Here is a 23,248-nt window from a genome sequence, read left to right on the forward strand (position 1 = left end):
AGTACAAAGGACTTAGACAGTTATTCTCATTTGCCATTTTCCAAAGTGTATGCTAAGAACTCTTGTGGTGGTATTAATAAATATATATATATATATATATATACATTTTCTGTTCACAAAAGTTAGAATTTGTCTTATTTTTTAGCTCATTTTTGTCCTTCTTCTTTCATAATTTCCCTTATGGATCAAGCAAAGGAGCCATCACTTGGCTTTTCTTTGGTATAATATGATATGTATTTATTAGCCTGAAAAAATACAAAAAGAAAGACAGTGGATAATAGAGAATTGGGCATTTTTTCACCCTAAATTCCTGTTGGTATGCCCCTTATTGGGAATAATTTCCTATATAATAAGATATACTATGTATTATCTTATGTTAAATTACATATTATATATAAGAATATTTCTTATTATTTATAAATCAATTTCTTGCAATTAAATGTACCTTGAACTGTATGATCAAGGACAATTAATATCTAAATTTTCTTTCTACATGGCTGGACACTCCTGCTGATTTTTTTTTTTTCCAGTTGGTTTACTCAATCTCACTTTGTTTGCAAGGTTGAACTTCAGTTCTCTTCCAGATTATAAGGATCAAATTTGTGGTGACTATCTTATGGAACTGAGTAACATCTATGGAATCCAAATTATGTCATTTCTTATCATTTTTATTGTGCAAAAGGAATCGGCCCTTAAGTGTATGCTTATTTGGGGAATACACAGGAATTCCTGTCTGCAAGAGTACATGTGTTTGGCAGCCTGAGGCAGTGCTCCTGTAGTCTCCTATCACTATTATATAGTGTCTGAGTATAGGGAGGGCATACTTTCTGCACTTTAAGGCAACCCCCCAAGGTAGCTGTATTTACAAACATTGGCTCCCTCAGAAGTCTTAGGAGCAACCAGTCAGTATTAGTTAGCTTGATAAAGTGCTCCAAAGCACTTTATTTGCCAAATAGGCCATTTCCCTCCAATATTTTTAGATTGTTAGTAGATGACCATGCTATGTAAGCAACAACCCTCAGAAGCCAAAAAGCCTGTGTATAAAGATTACTCTATAAATCAAACAGAACGTAAAACATGGTTTAGTTTACACACATTAATGCCACAGATAATTATCACTGTGTCGTACAGAGACTAAGCATAAATGGAAAGCAGTTCACATAAATGGATACAACCACAGTTTCAGTGTCTATTTATTTAATTTTGTATCTACCCTTGCCCCTAAGATTATTTACCAGATCATCCTCTTCTGGTACTTCATCTTATTTTCTACTAACCACTTTCCTCTGAGATTCCCCAAAAGTCACCATTGTAATATTGTAGGCCATGTACCCAAACCAAGAGTCCCATCCCATGAGTATCTCAAATGACCTTCTCCCCATGCACTCTAAACACACACAGACCTTAGTTTTTGATTTCTGTTCTCTGTTTATCCTCTTTCTCCTCTCAAACGTATTTGCAAACACAGACTTAAGGCAGCAAAATTTGCAAGTCCCAAAACTAAAGGTTGCCTGTTAAGAGTTGCATTGACCACCCAGCCACTAAATGGAAGCGGTAAATGATGTCATAAGAAGGGGAAGGAGCACAGTGTAATGAAATTCTGGATACCATCTGGAACTTTGGGGGATAAGAGAATGAAGAGAGGAGAACAGCTACATTCCATATTTTCCTTTCTGATATATATCCCTTGCCACATAACCAGACCTTGCCTTTGAACTGTCATCATCTGTTAGTAAGTGCCCAGTGGAAAAGCTTCCATGGCTGAGAAACTGCTTATAATGCACACCTCTGGAAGTTTCATGATGCTGAAGTCTCTAAGAAATCATCTTTTAAATAAACTTGATCAACCTTGTTCACTCCTGTATTTCCACAACATATTTTGGAAAACTACCCCAAAACATTAAAAAAAAGCTTTAGTGTCAGTTTAAGGCCAATACAATATAATGTTCTGTTTGAAAATAATAGTAATAACAATGAAATACAACTTTATGGTAAAATTTAGGAAACACGGAAAAATATGAAAATAAAAATTCCCTGGAATTCCACTATTCACATAAATCTACTGTTAATATTTTGATGTATTCCCTTAAATCATTTTTCTATGCAAATATATATTTAATAATTATTTTCAAACCACATCGTCACTCAAGTAAGTGCAATTTCAATGATAAGGAACAGGTTACTCTGACCAAAAGTATATCTTTCACTAAAGCTCACCAAAAATTCCCTAAGTGCTACATGAACTCATTTTTATTTAAGATACAAAGCTTATAATCCTGAGTGCAAAGGCTCAAGATGGAGCATTGTTGTGAATGAACTTTAGCCAAATTGTAAATGGTAGCATTGTTAACTCCCCTTTTCTGGCAAAAAAAAAAAAAAAATGGTGGTTTGAAATCAAGATTCATTTGGGCCCAGGACCAGGAGTAAATGGAAGATGTGCTCATGTGTATGTGCTTTGGCTGAAATCTAGTGTAACTGTTGAGGAGTCTTCCTTTTACTAAGTGCTGGGAACATTAGTCATCTTTTCTACCTCCCTGAATTGATGTACATATATATATACATACATTTATATACAAAAAAAAACCCATTACTGTCAATTCAATTCTGGCTCATAGCAATCTATAGAACAGAGTAAAACTGTCCTATAGGTGCCCTGGTGGCACAGTGGTTAAAAGCTTAGCTACTAACCAAAGGTCAGCAGTTAGAATCCACCAGCTGCTCCTTAGATGAACTGACTGATGGCAGTGGATTTTATAATATATATTTTATATATACATATATATTTTATGCAGCCCTGGTGGCACAGTGATTAAGTGCCCAGCTGCTAACTGAAGGGTTGGTGGTTTGAGCTCGCTAGCTGCTCCATGGGAAAAAGTTGTAGCAGTCAGAGTCTGTAAAGATTAAAACCAAAAAACTCGAAGTCGTTGATTCCATTCTGACTCTCAGCAACGCTATAGGACAGAGTAGAACTGCCCCATAGGGTTTCTAAGGAACAGCTGGTGAATTTGAACTGCTGAACACTTAACCACTATGCCACCAGGGCTCCAATATATATTATATATATATATGTTTAATGTATATATAATATATTATGTATATATTAGAATCCAAATCATATGCTATAATACTAGAATTTATTGACATAGCACCACACTCTAGAGGGTTACTAGAAAAACAAACCCAAACGTATTGCCTGTCGAATCGATTCCGACTCATAACAACCCTGTAGGACAGATGATAACGGCCCCGTAGGGTTTCCAAAGAGCGACTGGTGGCTGGTGGATTCAAACTGCTGACCTTTTGGTTAGCAGCAAAGCTCTTAACCACTACAAGGCCCTCAAGGCCTTTCTCTGAATCACATGAGGAAAAGTCAAGATATTTTTATAATTAAATATATTTTATTTAAAAGCATAGACACAAATAGGGAACTTCTAATGAAGTTCAGCTAAAACGATTATGTTATTGTTAGTTGCTGTGCTGTCAATTCAGCTCCAACTCATAGTGATCTAATTTATAACAGAACAAAATGTTGCCCGGTCCTGCACCAGCTTCATGATTGTTGGTATGTTTGAGTGTACAAACGAGTATACACCTAGCCAAAGCTAAACATGAGTGAAACTGTTATATAACTAGAGACTTGTCTGCAAACGGAAATCAATTTAACTCAGTTGGATGAGATGTTGCAAGAGTAGATTAATCACCAAATAATTATTTCAATCAAATATTTTCTTCACCATAATCCTTCCTTGTTCATGTAAAAAAATGATGGCAGATTCTTTAAAATGAGTATAATGAGAGAAATACTTGGAATAGAGTTATATAAAATGCAATGATGATGATGACGATTGTTATTATTACAGTGTATCGGGGTATCTCAAAAGAGCACGTCAATGTCACTGAAGTTTTTGATGACAAATCAATTAAAATCAATATTTAAACAAGCATACCCTTCAGTGGAAAATACATAGAGAGTTAAATGGATAGACAGATTAAATTAGATGTAGGTAAAATATGCACAAACATTTACTCACATAAGCATACACTATATTATACTATATAACTAACAGACAGTGGTAGAATTGTCCTTACTTGGAACTTCCTACAATACTGATACCCTGCTGCTAAGTATGGAAATAACAGATTTTTTTTTTATTATTGTACTTCAGGTGAAGGCTTACAGAACAAACAGCTTCTCATGAAACAGTAGTACACATATTGTTTTATGACATTGGTTAACAACCCTACAACATGTCAACTTTCTCCCTTCTCAACCTTTTTTTTTGGTGAAAATATGCATAGCCAAAGATACACCATTTCAAAAATTTCTACATGCACAATTCAGTGACATCGACTACACTCTTCCAATTGTGCTGCTATTCTCACTTTAGAAGAAGGTTACAGAACAAAATAGTTTCTCGTATAGCAGATGTTTTTAAAGTGATAATTCAAAAAGATGATTAGTGCTCAAGGCAGAAATAGAAAAGCAGTCTAGCATAGTAAGCAGTAAGCACATTAGTACACAAGGTCGCTATGAGTCAGACTTAACGGCACCTAACAACAACAACACGTTGGATTAAGAGTCAAAACACTCAGATTTAACTCTGATTTTCTTCAGAAGCAAGCTGTGTGATGTCAGGTACAATCCTTTAATCTCTCTGGGTATGTTTTCTCACTTTTGGATAAAGAATTCCCGCATGGCCGAACACGCAGCATTGGAGTGGGAATCAAATAGGATTGTGATGACAAAAACACTTCGAGAAGTATTTTGTGGATACATTCATTTAGTCAACAAGTGTTTACTGATCATATTTTATGTGCTAGGTAGGCACTGTTCCAGGTAACAGTAATACAATGGTGAACAGAATTGAAAATGTTCCTGTTCTACTGTAGCTCACCTCGTTGTCTTAGGGGAAACAGACTAGATATATTGATAGATAGAGATAGAGAGACAGAAAGACAGATAGATAGATACATAGACAGATAAATAGATAGATATTGATATAGATAATTAGGTATATATTTAAGCATAAACACAAAGAATCATACTAGTTAATTTCAGATCACGAAAATGCTTTGAAAGATTGTCTTTTCAAAGAGGTAACGTTTGAACTGAGACCAGAAAGATTAGAAATATTCAGCCAAGACATTTCAAGGAGAGGGAAGAACAAGGCAAAGAAGCTGAGGCAAGAGTGAATGTGTTGTATTTAAGAAACAGAAAGTCCAGTATATCTGGAACCTAGAGATGCTGATAAACTGATAGGCATGGTACAAGATGAAGCTTGAGTAGCAAAAAGGCGCTATTCATGAAGAGCCTTGGGTGTTTCAGTTAGCAGCTGGATCTTTATTCTAATGCAATAGGAAGACTTTGGGTAATCAGATGAAATGATGCTACTTGCAGTTTAAGTAGATCACTGATGCTGTGTACATAGTGGATTGTAAGAGTGACTGTAAAAAACAAATTGGAAGAGGGAATGAACAGTAAAGAATTGTAGGTAGTATTTTATTAGGAATGCCTGTCACAAAAATTTATTCAATATGACATTGACCATATGGCATTAGCCATGGACTGTCTACTAAGAAACTCAGAAGAGTTCCCTGAACTCACTATTTATGAAGCAGGTCCATTGTTTCTCTTAAGCCACTTTGTGTCCATTAATGCACAGAGACAGTCACTACATGGAGACGAAATCGAGTAATGTTAGTCATCATAATAAAGTGTATCTCAAAGTACCGCTTCAAAATGGTTCTATTTGGAAATTGAAAATATTCTGGGCTCCCCACATAAACATCAATGTATTCTCCTGGATTGGATAATGGTTCAGCTCATTGCTCTTCTGCCTAGAGCAATGTATTTACTCTCTGTCCTTCCTTCCCTATTAACCTGCCTGCCTGCATTCCATTAATGCCTTAGACTAGTTGGCCACTTGCCCCTATTTGATACTTAAAAACCAAAACCTATTGCCGTCGGGTTGATTCCGACTCACAGCGACCCTAAAGGACAGATTAGAACTGCCCCATAGGGTTTCCACGGAGCAGCTGGTAGATTTGAACTGCTGACTTTTTGGTTAGCTGCCAAACACTTAACCACTGCACCACCAGGGCTCCATTTGATACTTAAAGCTACTTAATTTTATCTATGGGGTAGAGACTCAAGTCTCAAGGAGTTTAATCAGTTTCTGATCTTTTTTTGTTTTTGAATTCCAAGAACTCAGAAGATACAAGCATCTCCCAGGGCAAAAGGTTAATTTTATTGCAGCAGACATTTATCTCATTTCCACTGATAACTTCTCTCTTTCCCCTCTTATATTACAATATGGATATTATCTCTTGGGAGGAGGCTAATCTTTAGAGAGACTTTGCATTGCCCTGTTGGAGGAATGGGTTTCCTATGGTCTATATAAATCTCGATCAAAATTGTTGAACTTTGCAATAACTCTGAGGCATCATATTGCCTATTCCCATTGTAGCATTTTAGTTATAAAAACAGCCATATAACAATATTGAAGGGATATGCCATCGGCTTAGTTTTTTATTTTCTTTTAAGTTTTTAAAAAAATGACAGAGTCCATAAATATTAAAAACGAGATTCTCTTCTCAGGAACACTACATTATTTTTCAAATATAGAATTTAGATTCTACCTGAAAAGAAAATCATATTTAGAAAGCATTTTCTAAAGGTTCTACATTGGTACTAGAATCTAGATAGAAAATGAAAGTTTTGTGAAAAGCTCAAGGGTACCTGCACAAAAAATAAACTGCAGTCGTTTACTAATAATATGGATGGTCTCTACAACCTGAATATCATCTCAGTAGGTACATTTTATCTTGGAGACTTCTTGGCCTGGATGAGGTAGATGATTTATATACAATAGGAAAAGATGAGAAGAGAAGGTCTTCTAAACATGCTAGAACATTCCTTTGGGTATCTAGCTGGATTTATTAGACAAGCTGGCTTCATGAGCTAACTGGTGTTCTCAGCCAGGAAAGGTTAAAAGGTAGTCTCTGTTCATTTTAACAATGCCTCTTGGGTTTTTGGTAAATCCTTTTTCTCTGAAATGCAACTGAATTATGGAACGTCTAGATACAGTATTTCTGTGGAAATGAATTGCATTTTGCCAAAGTCAGGGCATCTGCTCCACACCTTGCATTAAAAGCACCGGATAAAATGACAGCAAATTCAAAAGAAAGGGTTCCGGGGTAGAATTTCAAAGGATAGTATTAAAAACTATTTCTCTGGTAAAATATGTGTGACAAAAAAGAAGGGATTGCATAAACCTAAACTTATTTTCATTTCTTTGGATGTTGTCTGTGATTTAGAATCTTCTTGTTGTATCTAACAGCATCACATTCTGTCTGAAACATCTTGTCCTCTGAGTTTTTGAAATTTTAGTTTTTTAAGATAAATATAAAATATGTGCATTAACTTTAGTTGAACATGAATAAAATTTGTCCTTCTGATCTCAACATCACACAGAATACAAAAAATAATAAATGACCATGTGAATATCAGGCATCTTATAATCGTGAGATAGAACAACATGAATTTTAAAAAGTATGAGTTATACGGCTTTCCCTACTTTTCAGTCACCTAAACTTTACAAAGTGGCACAAAATTTCACAAAAACTTCATCTGGTATTTTTTTTTTTTTCAGAGTTCTCTAAATTTTCCACCTTTATTTATTTTGACAGAAAAAACGCAACCCAAGATCCCAAGCTAATTTGCTAAGAAGTCAGCACTATTTTGTCAGCCACAGGGCCTGTCTAACTAACCCAATTAACTTTCTTTAGGAGGGAGGGATACTTATTTCTTAAAGCTGAGCTCTCTTGTAATGCTTGGGCTCAACGAAGTTTAAAAAAAAAAAAAAAAAAAGTCTTGTACAGGCATAAATAATCCAAGATTGCAAATATTAAGAAGATAGAGATAAAGTGTGCTTTGAATCATAGATTACTTCTTAAATAATATATTAGTGCTAAAATACCTTGAGCGAAAACTCTAGCTACAAATATTTAACTGACACTTTCAATTAAGTAAAATCTTAAAAACAAACAAACTATAACACTTACAGGAAAAAGAATAAGATCCTAACAAAATATCTTTTAAATGTTTAGTATATTTAGTACATTCCATTCACTATGTACATTCCTACCTACTCATCTATTTATCTACCTCTCCAGCCATTCAGCTGGGTTTGTCCTATGATGAGTACACATTCATGTCTCTTTCCTTTATCTTCTATACTTGGTGATAAAATCTTTAAGAGGCATCCATCATCCTGTACATTATTTATCAAGATTAAACTTAAGGCTGAATTTAGGTATTATAAAAATATTTCCAGGTACCACAATTAACAGTGAGGGAGACAGTGAAAATTTCTTCTATAATTTCTTCAAAATGTGCCTCAAGAAAGACTATCCTGTTTGAGTTCTAGTCAAGCATGATTTTTACCTAATCTGTTTTCTAAGAAACGAAATGAATTATTCTGTAGAATAAAATGGGTGGGAATGGGCCTGTGAGCAGGAGAAAAGGGGAACTCTCAGCTTGGTGGTGTGTTCCAGACAAAAAGCTGTACATCAGCCTGGCTTACCATGGGATTTTGCCATAGCATAAGGAAAGTGTACCTTGTATATGTGGTGGGGCAAGAAAGGAAAAGATGTCACTGGAAGGGCATTAATTGTCCTTAAAAACCTGAAACATTCCTTCAGACTTAAGTTTTAGATCTATGTTAACAGGTGATTTTGCCTCATTTCCACAGTTCAAGAGAAGTCACTCTGATAGCGGCTCAAGTTTTACCCGGGTGGGTGCAATTCAGAGGGAGCATCAATTTATATTTTAGGAAACGAGAAAAATACAGGTTTCTTTATTATACTCACAGGCAATAAAGAGAAACTTTGGGAAGATAAATTTGCTAAGAATATTATTATTTGGTCCTGATTTGAATCTAAAACAGGAGCTTTGATTAAACAAGGGACAACTGTACCTCATTAATACATATTCCTTTCTTCCCCATTTCCTCTCTGTCCCTCTCCTTCACCTCCTCCACCGCTCTCACTCCTCTGTATTTTCACTCCTTTTTTTCTATCCCTTCTCTTGCTCTCCTTTCGTCTCTGCCTTTTATCTCTCTCTTATCTTCTCATTCTTCAGACTTTTGCCCTCTTTTTTCCTTAGCCATTTTGTTCTCTTATACCGGCTGTGCTTTAGCCATGAGCCTTTCAAAGGCATTGCTCTGCCTCTTTGGCAAGGAAGATGCAACTCTCCACACTTTGTCCCCCAAAAAGGAAAGAATAATAAGAACGAATTCAACAATTACTTACAATTTTGGTTTGTGTTTTCAGGCTACTGATTATTTCAATTCAACTCTATTTAAAATTTTCTTCATTTACTTTCTACTTAAAGTATAAACATGGCCAATTTATTTTCCTGTTTATATTCCTAAATAGGATATATTAAATTGTAAGTATTCCACACATTCTAATCCTTTCATCTCTTCTATCTTAAAAAAATTCCTTCCAGGACATTTCCCTCTGTACTGTCCTTTTACTTTCACTTTCTCAAAACTGCTCTTGACCCTGAAAAGGTAGTCTTTTAAAATAGTGTGTTACAATATCTGCAAACTGGTTTCTATCTTCTGGGTCAACCACGTTATATATTTTACGTTTCTTAGTTATTGGACCCAAGGTGTCTATCTCCAAAGAGTAATGCTATACCTTCTGGTGCAGTGTGAGTTTCTGAAAAACGGGTCATAATGAATTTGTACATACAAGAGTTTCTTTCATTATTATCAAGTCTTAGCTTATCACACTTCTGTATTGCTCAGGACATTCGGAACAAAATGTCCTTACCTTCTGTACATGGTTGTTACTTTGTCATGATAAAGAAGGGATTAGGCCCCTTTCAGTTGCAAGCTAAAGACGAAAAGTTTACCGGTTCTAAACTAATGATAATCTTTTGAATATATCCTCTACATAGTCTTTTCATCTTAAAGCAAATGACTCACATAAAACCAAAGAGGCCATTTTGAAATGAGGATCTACTTAAATGTATGGCATTCTTAAATTACCAGAAATCTTTGGTAAAGAAATTAAATTCCTTTATTTCTGCAGAAGAAATGTATTATATAGTTTTAACCTATAGCAGCCAGCAATCATTGTGTTAATATTTTTCACTAATTCTGTAGCTGATTATATTTTAAAACACATCTAAAATCTGTGTTTGTTATTTAAGTGTACTTTTTAATGACAGAAAATCATTTTCAAAATATACTACTTTACAGGTACATATAATAAGCACAAGAATATCAATTGAAGAAAAAAACAGCACTCCAAAAATATAAAAAAACTTAGTTTAGCCAGTATTAATGTTTTTCATAATTCTTAAAGCAATAACATTTAGTTGAAGTATATTCTAGCATTGTGTATTTAAAATAGATGAAAAGATTTGAGCTAGTTTTTCTTGTGTTTTAATGTCGATTATCAATGTGTCCTTAAAATTAGTATTTCGTAGTATGAGAAATATAAAATAATAATAATAATCTTCAGGAAAGATTAATGTACTTTCATTCTTTCAATTTTCCTGAGTTCTTGCATTCTCCATTTCTTTAGCACGTTATATCAATTTCAATTAAAAGGAAGATACCTTGTCTGCATCTGGCAAACTCATTTCTGTTCTTCAACCACATGTCTATTCTTTTTGTTATTTTCTGGGATTAAATATATAATAAAAGTAGATTATAGCAAAAAATGTAGGTGTTTCTGTGAACAATTCTACCATTATCCCAAGGCTTGAAATTTAGGTTTTCAAGCCATTGTCAGTCCACTTTAAAAATCCTTAAGGTCCATGGGTCTTCATGGTTTTGATGTGCACATGAGGGGTAGTTAAAATGCTTCTTGCTTAGACTATACTTAATTAAAGACAAATTTATTATTAAAGAGGTAATATATACATTAAAACAGAAATGAGTGATCATGGGCATATTACTTGTACTCTGAGCAACAATATAACCACACAGCTGATCTTTAAAGATAGTGTGTGTGTGTACGTGTTTGTGTGTGTAAAACTCTTAAACTGAAAATTATGTAGAGATCATTCAGAGGATGTTCATATTCACAGTCAAAATATTAGATAGAATTTCTTAAAGTAGGATGAAGACCAGGCTTTATGATGTGTTATAAAATGCTGCTGATTTGGTAGGGATTGATATCCTGTAGCAGGAAGGAGAATCAATAAAGAGATTAGAAAATTTCCATCAATATTTTCGAATGTCTTACCTTTTAAAAGTTATATTATCTTGACTGTTTCTTTCCTTTGTAAATGACTCCTCCACCTGCCATCTTTGAAATTTGTTTCAATTTTTAAGAATCTAAATCAATTTTCCTGAAGCCAATTCAGATGTTTAAGTGTATACAGGTATTATATTGGTATATCATTGTATTGATATATCAGCTTTCTCATTTTGTGATCAACTTACTTTAACCAAAATTTTTTTCCCTAAGAACTCAGCAAATAAAAGTTAGCTGGAACCTAAATTGAAAGGAATTTATATAGCATGTCCTAAAATAAATGTTTGAAAGTGTTGAGAAAGGACATGTGACAAGACTTTTGGGTTGACATATATAGTTGTGACATTGGCAAGGTAGTACTGTTAAAGTCTCAGAGGCATTAATGCCATTTGGTGGAATTGTCTTTGTTGTTTGTTGTTAGTTGTTAGCTGCCATAGAGTTGGCTCTGACTCATGACGCCCTTATGTATAACAGAACGAAATGTTGCCAGGTCCTAGTCTATCTTCATGATTATTGGTACTTTGGAGTCCATTTTTGTGGCTACTGTGTCAATCCAGTATCCTCAGAACAGACTCATGATGCACGCGCACGGGATTACACTATCCAAAGTATTTTTAAAATTGTGACTCTAAATCTATGCTACTGTTTAGTTGTAAAATCAAAATTTGAATTCTTAAACTTTTTATATTTGTATATCTGAGTTGTCTAAGGCAAAGAAAGGGTGACTTTCTTAATATTGCTATTTAAATATTGCTGTTAAATAGTTTTATCAATGGTTTGGAAAAGGGCATAAGTTAGAGTTGGGAATCACAGATTCTAACCTTGGCTTCCTTTGTGACTTTGAAAAACAATTGATTTTCTTTCTTCACTTGTTTTACTCTAAGATCAATATTTTGTTTTGACTACATTAATCTTTGTTTAACCAAATACAATAGTTTTATCATTTTATTCAAGTGTTATTCAAATAAGTGTGCAATGCTAAGGACAAATTACTCTTATTGTTATAAATATTGTATCATTAAGCACAGTCTTCTTGCCAAGTAGAATTTCATCAGTATAACTAATTAATTGATATATCAAGAAAACTTAAATGAGAGTATAAGTTCAAATACATGGTTAAAAAGAAAACCCAAATAATTACCACCTATTATCAGTTTTTTTTATCTAGAGGTGGTGGTATCTAACACAAAATGACATATCAATATTTAATGTTCTGAAATAAATTTAGGTTGATAGAATTAGAGAGATCCTATTTGAATTCAATGCAGACACAGCAGTGCTGAGTGAATAGCGTGCTGCTTTGGGCTTGAAGGGGGAATATTACTCCCATTTTTCCTGTATAATCAAATCATTACACAGAAAACATTGTGCTTGTCAAGTAAATGTAACATTTATTTCATGTTATTGCAGGAAATTGGTCTCTGCCTTTTAATATGGGTATGTGTACAAAACTATCCTAGTAAACTGAATTAATGTTGAGTAATCTGTTAAAAATAGGAGTAATCATTAAAATGTATGCTACCATTCATACTACTTTCACATTTACAGGAAAAATAAGGCTCTCATAGTATAGGTTTAATGTTATTATCTAAAATAAAAATACAATAACATGACCCACCTCCCAATCCTGGTCTCAGGCGATTGTCATAACCATCGAGGAGTCGGTCCAAAATTCTGGTGAAGACAGTGGTATTGTCTTTAAGTTCATCTTGTAATGAGGGCTGTCCAGAGCTAAAATATAAATAAAGAGTGAAGGTAACTAAGGTATACCTTTCCAATAAAACCTTACCCCAATTTTCCAACCTTCCTGTCTATTAAATTTTAATTTAAAAATTTCTTCTAGTAAAGTCAGAGATGTTATATTTTAACTCTGACGATTTTCCCATATTTTTTCTCATAAATGATAATCTCTTTAATATTTCTAAATATGGAAAGAAATGGACTTATCTCCCTCTTTTTTGAATTCTAGGCATGTCATGTTGTAATTCGTACCTTCTCTGGGGAAACAAGAATGTTAGTGCATGGTAGGAAATTAATAAATATGCAAAATTTCTTCCCAAAGTGAAAAAAAAATTATATCTATTTATAAGGGTTTCCAAAATAATTAATAGTTTTATTTTCATTTAGTTTAATGTGTAGTAAAAGCCTAAGGTTTTACCTACTAACAGCTCTACTTTCACCCGTTTCATTTCTGATATCCACTTAGGATAGTTATATGGAAAAATAAGATTGATTTCTTAGAATAATCACATTTTTACATCAGTGTGCGCATCTTCGACTCCCTTAAGATTTATAAACAAATTTTTATAATTCACTTATTCCGATCTATAATTAATTCAATTTTTATCATTTCTGGTCTTAGAAGTAAAGGAGATCTTGGGAAAGATATACTCCAATACTCTTAATTTATATTTTATTAAGCTGTAGTGCAGTTTTAGTGTTCGTTCAAGGTGACACAGCTATCTATGAGCAGAGTTCAAACTAGAACCCCAGCTTTGTTCAACTCTTGGTCTAAAACATTGTCTCCATTCTCATATATCCAAATAATTGTTTCTATTTAATCCTTATTAGTTGAAGTCATAGCTTGGATCTCTTACCGCTTATAGTCTTTGAACTTCAACCACATAGTGACTGCAGTTCAAACACTGTTTTCCTTACATCAATTAACAGTGCCATCTATGCTACTTGAATCATATTTTACTTAATGATTAGTATGACATCTCCAAAATCCTTTGCGAGAAGAGTTTTCTGTCTTAGGATGGAGCACACTAACTGACCAAAATAATCCATGATATCTCTGACTTAGAGTAAAAAATGAATACAGGGGGTAAATTAAGAGACTGCCACGAATACATCACTTTCAAACTCTCCATTTAATATGCTTTGGATTCACTCTTGTGCATTTATATTACTGATTAATCTAAGAAAAAACAGAACATTTGAAGCCAGAATTTACTTATTTTACAGGAGCAAGAAATACAATTGAAGTGGCATTGTAAAATCAAATATTGTTTCCTAAGTAATCAATTTTGTATCTGCAAAACATAATGGCTGTTTTTCTGACAAAAATTTAATAAAGTTATAAATACAAGTTATCAATGATACTAAATATAGGAAATGTAAGAAAATGTTTTTCTTCCTCAATTCAACATTAAAGATGCAGTTTGAAGGTTTACTTTCTTTTGGCAAAATTAAACATCTTGCTATTTTTTGAAATCAAATTTTCAATGAACTTTGTGTCTCCAAGGACGTCTTATTGGTAGATGACAGCTGTAAGGCAGAAGTAGTTTTCTGAATGCAATTACTTGTAAAAATTCATTGTTACAAAACCAACAGCAATGCACGCATTTTTCAAGGATATTAGAAGGTCATCTTGATATAAGAGGAAAAGAAATGCTAGAACACCTTAAGTTGTGAGGAAAGCCTGATCAAGCACTCTAAGGAAAAACGCATAAAATAAAAAGGAGAAAATATAAGATGACAAGACAGAGCACAATTAGGTTGTTAAGATGATCTGTAGGATGTGGAGTTATCTATTACTTTTGCCTGTATTCCCTATGTTTTTAGAGCTTATGTCAAATTTGGATAATTATTTGCTACCTGGTGTATCTTATAAATGTTACTTACACCAAGTGTTTGCATTGGAATACGAATGCCAAAAATTATTATTTCCTTCCCCAAAGACGGCAGTTTTGCTATCCTAATTGGAATGGTGATCTTTCTTTTATGTGACTTTCTAAGTAGGTTCTTCTTTATCATCACTTCTATTTTATCATATCCAATTGAAATTGCCAGAAAAGAACCCTAGGATAAGGACCAAGATTATTTATTTGGTATTAAACACTCTTGCCAATATAGTGATTCCTAAAATGAATATATAATTTGAAGAGAAATGTCAGTTACAGTACCTGATTTTGATTCCATATGAACCACTATATAATAAAACACTGTGCACTAACTCCATCTACAGGTCATTACAATCGTAACACTTCATATAAATTTTCAAATGGGGTGAAGAACATTTAACTCCTCAGATTAAGACTATATGACAATAATGCATTTTTTATTTGTCTCCAAGTGAGTGTTTGCCATACACAACATCAAAAAATAAAAATGTACAACTTCTCAATTTAACAAACAAATCCTAGATTCATATGTCTTCCCAGCTTATTCCATCTATCTATCTCAGCTCTTAAAGGTTCACTTTCTACTTCATTTTAGAAGGGTCTTAGGTTTTTAAAAATATGCCTAAGACTTAATGGGCCATAGGAATTAGAGACTCATGAAATGTAAAACAGACAAAAGAAGAATCTGAAATATTTGGTCATTTTAGAGTTGCTAATATATTTACATGTTAGGGTTGGATTATTGGCAAATATTTTGAATGTAGTTAAGCGTATTATTAAATTTTTCTTATAAGTCGCCGCTATACTAATTACGTTTAAATAGAGAAATTCAGTTTCACCTTTTGTTCTTAAGTTTGTGTCTCATAGGTTCTAAATTTGGTTATATAAATAGTGGTCTCAAAACATAATATGCACGTGCATTTATAGAGCTTTGTGGCTTTCAAATTACAAATATTATTTTAAACTTACCACTTTCATGTAGTTATAAGTTACCCTATGGCTAGAAATTTCCTTGTTGGAAAATTAACTTTCAAAGTAGACAGGCATTAATTGGGATAAATTTTTTTAAGAATGAGGAAATCCCATGAGTTGTCCCATTGCAACTAAACAGTGTAAAGTTCAATTTAAGACTTACATGTTGAATTAACACATTCTTTAACAAAGCCTTGTTAAGTGTATTCTAAATAACATGCCACACAAATTAAGATGATTATTTTTTCATACTGCTCTCCTTTATTCTTAGCTGGAATTTTATTGCAGTTAGGTTTCTGAATTCCCTTAGTCATGAATTCATCCAAGGGCAACTGTCTTTCCCCTGATGGAAAAAATGAAAAGTTATAGAAATTCTCATGCAGATTTAAAATAAAGTGCCCCACCTTCTTCCAGTCAATGTGCTCAGAAGGAGGGTCCAGGCCCAAAGATAGTCAGAGAGACCCGGACTTCTCTTCATCATGAGCTTGTGCAGCTGAAAAGTAGAACAAGTGGAGATCAATGTATCTTGCAAGAAACATGAGGTTCTAACCACTAGGGCTGACTGAGGCAATTGAGATGAATGCTTTGAAGTCAGGAAATGACCTCACTTGGGTATGACACCTCATTGGAAGCAAGGGAAACCTGGACCATCCATTCTCCACTCTCCCTTTCATTTCTCCATTCAGAAATATATCAGTGTCTTAAGTTTCTCCTATAAAAGAATACAAGCTGAAATGCTTTCAAGTGAGAATATTCTTCAACATAAAAACTGTGAGTTGTTTCACCCTAGGTTTTAAATTTCTAATATGGTTTGGTATCTCTCTTCTTGCTGTTTATAATCTGAAAATTTTGACCTTTCTGACTTGAGTTCCCATGACTAAACTGTGCACTGAATTTATTTAAGTTGGTGTCTATCACAGGAAGAGCATGTTCAGCGGTGGGACAGTGTAGCTTAACAGACTTTGATGGCAGAATCCATCTTTTCTTTCTGGATGTGCCTTGATTTTACAAGCAACTGTATTCATTTCTTTTCTAAAACCATAAGAAACACACTGTTGAATGCTGAAGTGGTGCTTATATCCTCTGCCTGTGACTGTCTGTTGAATGTGCTCACTGATGCTTCTGTGAGGCTAAAGGACACACTTTATAGTCAAGCCATGTACTGATTTCTCTCTCACATGCAAACCACACATGTAAATGCACACAAACATTCCCACATATATCTTTTAAGCCTTCTCAAATTCTGCCAGGTTGCTGCTAGAGAATGTTTCATCTCAAGCAGATGGAAGCTGGAGTGCTTTGCTTTGCATGAATAAGAGAATCTTTTTTCCTCTTAGGTAAAGTGCAATCAATCACCATCTGATTGTTGAATTTAGACTTGGTAGTGGGTTGCTGGAGGAATGGAGGAGTAGGGAGAGATTGGAGAATTTAAGAGGAAAAGAATTTGCAATCTATTTGTGGCTTTTTTTTTTTTTTTTAATTCAACGCACTTACCTGGTTAAGAAACAGATCTGGTAACATTGTTTTTAATGTGCTATAGTTAGTTCTAGTTATAACATGAGAAATGTTAATGGGATTTCTTAGCTTATCTCTGAATCTATAGCCCTTAGTAAGGTTAGTGATTAAGGGATTGCAAACCTTTTGAGCCTATTTTTCATTAAATACTCTATAGTTTAATGTAGTATGCCTTTAAATACATCTACACAAATGCTTTGCACACTCTCCGGGATCACTTAAATCAGTAAAAACCATTACAAACAGGCATGAAAGCATGAAACATAATTAACGTGTTTAGAGTGAAATGATCTAGAGATAAGAACTGTGAGTTTCACCATAGCTTTTACTTAATTTAGTGACTGGTTTTGACACAGATGAATTGAATATGACAAGAAATCCTGGGTAAGTATCACTATGTTAAAATATTGCATCTAAATTGCACAATTATAATTCACACTTTTATTAATCTTCAACATCTTTAATGAAAGAAAAGCAACTTCTCTTAGCCGTATTAATTTTTGTTGGTCTTTATAAAATGGGGGGACTCCAGAAGGGGTAAACAAAACAAAACAAAACCCCAGGGCAAGGCACCATAGCTATTTGCCCTCCTCTGACATTTTAAAAAAGAGAAAAACAAACCTATCATGTCACTCCAGCTATTGAGTAAGAAAGTTTCTTGCAAATACAAACATAATAGTTTAAAAGAAACCTCAAGCTGCCGCCTCTTCACCTTCAAATACACATGCCCACAGACACACACACACACACACTCCAAACATCCATAGCCCATGCTTCCCATATCAAATAATAAGTTGAGTTTTTCATGTTCAGAATGAGAGAGACCCCTACACCAGAGAGCATTTCAGCAGCGTCCACTGGAAAGGAGAAAAGAGGCATTTTGAAGCCAGGATGAGAGAGTGCCTTCCCTGGGATCCAACAGTGAGACAGGTTTTCTGTCCCAGTGTCTTAACTTTAGATGATGCCCCCAACGCCCCTCCCCACCTCACCTCAGATCCCCCATGCAAGAAAAGATCAAAACAACATTTCACCACCCACCCCAGGGACCAAATTCAAGTCTGCCTAAGAAAGGGAGAAAAGAAAAGAAGGTAGAGAGCGAGAAAATAATGCTCCTATATTGCTGCGGTTTTCACCCTGAAAGAAAAGCATTCGTTGTTTCTACCTGCTATGGGATCAGCCTCTTGCCCTCCTCCCTCTTTCTCTTTTTTTCCTACAGCTTCCCTGTCTCTCTAGCAAGAAAAAGCCGCGTTCAAAGCTCTGTGTGTCGCGGTCCGAAGCCGCACTTACCTGGAGCCCCCTCTGGGCACAGGATCGCTCAAGACCGGGGAAAAAGTCTGCGAGAGAGAATCGTGGAGAGCCTGGAGCCGGCGCGAGTGTGCGAGTCCGGGCGCGCTGCGAGCGAGCGGAGGGGCGTCCTCGCACCGCCTCGCACTCACTCGGTCTGAGCCATCATGGACTCTGCGTGCTCGTTTGCTGAAAATTTCACACCCAAATTTGCTTCCCAATACCCAAATCTGCAGCTATACAACAAAAGATATCTCTTTACCAAGACAGTAGTAATACGTCCCAGGGCAAACCGGATGTGAAATAGGCGGTGACTTCATGCCAGAGAGATTTTATTTTAGAAAGGAAGGTGGTACCAGCCTCTCGATCTGGAGACCAATCCGCCCATTTTTTATATGCAGCACAATTTAACTTGCACTTCTGTGGCCCTAATCCCCTTCTCTCTAGCTGCAGACTCAAATCCTTTTACAATCTGCTGCAAGCTTTCCCTTTTTTAGAGGATGGGGGTGGGGATGGGGGAGGAAAGGGTAGAACAGATTAGAGGCTTAGAGACTACACTAGGAATCTTTTCACACTTGCAATTTATTAGCACCGTATTTTAAGGTGTGCCCATTAAAAATACAACTGATCCGTTTAACTGTTCCACCTTTGATCAACTATTTAGCCACTGCATACATATGAATGAACGCAAGCTATGAAACAGGGAGATGCAGGCTTATCCAGGTGGAGAGCGCACTCTCGTCTCGACTTTACCTCACACACTCCCACAGGTATGTCTAAGTCTCTGTGTCTCACAGAGTCACGAATGGTGAGGGGTGACGGGGAAGAGTTCGGGCCTATAGGGAATTGACCACTGCGTTAGGGAGTCTCTTCGCGCTTTCCCAGGTGATGAGCGCTTTTACCCCACCTTCATCTGTAGCTTAAAGGACAGGAAGAACACGCTCCGGAACCCGGTTTTTGTTTTGTTTTATTTTGATCTTTGGAGGCAACTGTTTGTATATGCTATGATGGAGAAAACACAAGAGTCTTTAAATCTGAATCATGGTGAGTTCCTAGGTAGAGTATTTAACTTAAATTGCTCTAATCATTTCTAGATTGGAGAGTCCTGTCTCCATTTCCTGATTCATTCTCTTGCCTTGAACTCCATCACTCTCCGGATTAGGAAGATGGGAAGGAGGAAGATGATGAAAATATCTTATAAGTCAGGACAAAACTCTCTTTTACTCCCCCCACCCCCGCTCTCTTCTATATTACCCTACTCGCCCCCATCCCCCACTCTCTTCTATATTACCCGCCCTCGTGGCCCTCCACCCACGGATAATTATACACTTAGGAAGGTGGGTGTGTTTTAACATCAATTTAACTAAATTCCCAAGGAATTACGGATGACTGTGGTTCCCTCCTCTGATTTTGTGAATGACTGTAGCAGAAAGGCGATGGGTGCTGTCTTCTGGGGAGCAGGGAGCGCTTACTGAAACCACTGAAAGCACTGGGAGCTGTCCCTTCAGCACTATCGCCCAAACTCGGCAGGAGGTACTGAAAAGATGGCATGCTCCGTGTAATACGTCTGGTAGACAGGACTGGAACTTTGGTGAACTCCCTGGCCAGTTTTCTCAAGAGGGTTTCTAGCAGATGAGATGCTTCGGATATAAGCGGAGCTTGACCAGGAGAAGAAAAAAACGAAGTGGCCGGCTCATACCACTTATAGGTTTTTTGATTCCTAAGTGCTCCTTGAACTTATGCTGAAATGCAGCCAGCTTACATGTGTAAAACTTAAGACAGGCAATTGAAATGGTAAGGGATTTAAAACTGAAGACCATGTAAAGAGTTGGGCTTGGTTACCTTCTGAGTTTTGAAGTCAAACGTTATTGGGGAATTGTTTTAGAAATAAAGTTTTAGAAGGGACAGTTGAAGATCATCTCACCCGTAATTTTGTTTCTGGGCAGTAGGTACCTACTCTGATCAGACACAACAAATGTCAATATATTCTTCAAGATATTCATTGAAGGAACAGCACAATTTCTTTTTGTGATATTTTGACCCACATTTTACTTATTTATTAATTATCCATTAATTCGTGTATTTATTTTTGAGTAGCTTTGAGAATAAAATTGTCAGTTTCATAAGGTTTTGAAAGTGTGGGTTAACAATTTCAAACCATATTTTCTTACTGATACATATATCTAATGCAATTCTTTACTTTTTTTTTCACAGACCAATAGACATAAAAATGTGATATTTTAGTCTTTCCTTCATCTGGATAACTTGTCACAGCTCGTTTTACCTTCCTGTATAAATTGAGATGATCTTTGTATCCTATATCTAATGACACACAACCAAATCACTCTACTGATTGTGTTTTTGCACAGTCACCTAAACTATCATTTAAACAATGTTGTCTGAGAACAATGCTTATCATTTTCTGCTTCAGACTAAAAGTATTATGTGACTAGACAGCAGAATACAATTGCACAGCATTTCCATAGATTTAAAACAAATAAATACTTAGAAATAAAATTCTTCTCTGCTGAAACTGTAGTGAGTATAGGAAAATGCGCATACTATGATTCTATCTTTAAAACAACTCACAAATGAGATTTTACCTGATGACTCTCTATGGATATCATTGTGGATAACATACATGTATTTTAGTTGCTTTGGGACATTTCTGTTCTCAATAAATAAAGTGTAAGTGTTTAAAATATTGGTAATTAGTCTAATCCAAAAACAATAACTGCAACCTAAATTATGAGTGTGTTTATTATTTCCCAACTTAGGTGTTATTAGCACATGCCTATAACACCAGGGAATAAAATACGAGAAATTAATGACAAGAAAATAACTTGTTTTACTTTGTCTCGTTACATGGAATCTTTAGATAATTGATGACATTCTCAACATTTCCCTTTACTCATAGTACTAAATCACTCTATAGTGGGTGTACACTTGATTGAAGTAAGTTCTTTAAATAATGATAACCACGAAATAACAATAACCACATTTATAAAGTGTTTACTTGGTGTCAAGTAATGTGCTAACCTATTTGCATAAATAATTAAATTTAGCTCTCAAAACAAGTCTTTGTGAGATATAGTCTTAATATCCCTGTTTTGCCAATCCATACATACACTATGAATTAGAGAGATCAATTTCAAAGGTCACACAACTACTGAGTGTCAGCGCTAGAATGCAAACCCAGATCTTCTGACTTTAAAGCTTATTCCCTTAACCACACTTCTATGCTAATCTGTTTCCTTACTGTGAGGTTGTGAGCTTATGTTTAAAAAAAAATTCATTTTATATACATGATCTACCATCTTCATACCAGTCACATAAAACCTATTTCTGAATATATTCTTTTACTATTATTCACAACAAGATTTTTCCTTTGATGATAAAGTGACTCAAACTGCAACACAGTGTCGAAATCACTTTTTTATCCCAGGGTTTCTGTTGTTTTCCTTCTGTCTCATGAGGCCAGTAGCCCAGACCCTCCTAACAGTCACTAGTTTTGGGTGGAAGGTATTTGAGGTCAAACCGAGGGCCCGGGTTCCTGGGGAGGCCTAATAGTGTTATCTCCAGTGTTGCAATCTGGTACATTTTGCTTTTTCTGTCAATTTTAAATGGCAGGAAGCCTTGACCTAATTGAAGAAGTAGTACTGATTCTATTCAACAGAAAAAAAACAAAAATCTGTTTTTACTTTCTCCAACTAAATGTGAGCCAAATGAGAAAAAAATAGCAAGAGTGTTCTCATTTATTCGGTGTGGCTTTCATCATTTACAAAATAATTTGGGATAAGGGAGGAGAAGAGACAGTAAAAATGATAAATATCAAGTAACCTTCAGCTTAGATCTAGAATAAAGCAGTCTTTTTAAATGTATTTGTATTTCTCTGATATACATACATATATATATATATATACTGAAGTGTATTTTAATGTTAACATACTATGAAACATAATTACCAATCTATAGAATAGATGTATAAGTTGAAGCTAAACATCACTCCACCTAAATGTATATACACTTACATACAGATGAATATTTACATAGACTATTTTCATTACACTCACTAAACTAGCCCCACTTTTCTAATTTCCATGAACATAATGCAGACCATCTTGTTTAATAATTTATACTAATTTATCTAGAGAGATACCCCTTCTTTTGTAGTTGGTATTGAAATAATAGCTAAGGTGGGAAAAATAAAATAAATGTCATTTAATAAATAGAATATTTTTTGCACTTTAATATAGACAGTTTTATCATCTAAGATACTCGGACAAATTTCTTTCTCAGGCTGGAAACCAATTTGGCATCTCAGCACCCCTAAAACACATCGTAAGTAAAGTCAAAGCAAAAACAAAACAAAATTTTCTCATATTTGGATCATGATGTTTGACACTCTAAAGGGACATAGAGATTCTTTGCCATAACCACTTTGACAGATTGCAAAGATCATGTGATCTTCCCCATGATCTTCGCGGAAGCAGAATCCTTAGCATAACACAGTGAATGATCATACATAGATAAATATACATGAAGCCACTGAAACTTAATAGCAGTCTAGCCAT

The 23,248-nt window shown here is 35.0% G+C and overlaps 1 protein-coding gene across 4 annotated transcripts in view; it reads right to left on the reverse strand.

Moving 5' to 3' along the window:
* Positions 1 to 19,423, reverse strand: part of GABRA1 (gamma-aminobutyric acid type A receptor subunit alpha1) — a 65,601-nt gene extending 46,178 nt beyond the window's left edge. The window contains exons 1-4 of one of the 4 annotated variants that reach the window (XM_004371232.1): positions 19,321 to 19,423; positions 18,678 to 18,910; positions 16,280 to 16,368; positions 12,896 to 13,008 (exon numbers count right to left, since the gene is read on the reverse strand). In XM_004371232.1, coding sequence (XP_004371289.1) covers positions 12,896 to 13,008; positions 16,280 to 16,356 — 190 coding nt within the window. In that variant the 5' untranslated portion in view covers positions 16,357 to 16,368; positions 18,678 to 18,910; positions 19,321 to 19,423. Of the gene's footprint in view, positions 1 to 12,895; positions 13,009 to 16,279; positions 16,572 to 18,552; positions 19,169 to 19,320 lie in introns of those variants that run through there. The other 3 variants (XM_004371231.1, XM_004371233.2, XM_023726529.1) reach the window with 3 other exon arrangements.
* Positions 19,424 to 23,248: the final 3,825 nt, after the last annotated feature.

This window comes from Trichechus manatus, unplaced genomic scaffold, assembly GCF_000243295.1.
Source record: "Trichechus manatus latirostris isolate Lorelei unplaced genomic scaffold, TriManLat1.0 scaffold00011, whole genome shotgun sequence".
NCBI lineage: Eukaryota > Metazoa > Chordata > Mammalia > Sirenia > Trichechidae > Trichechus > Trichechus manatus.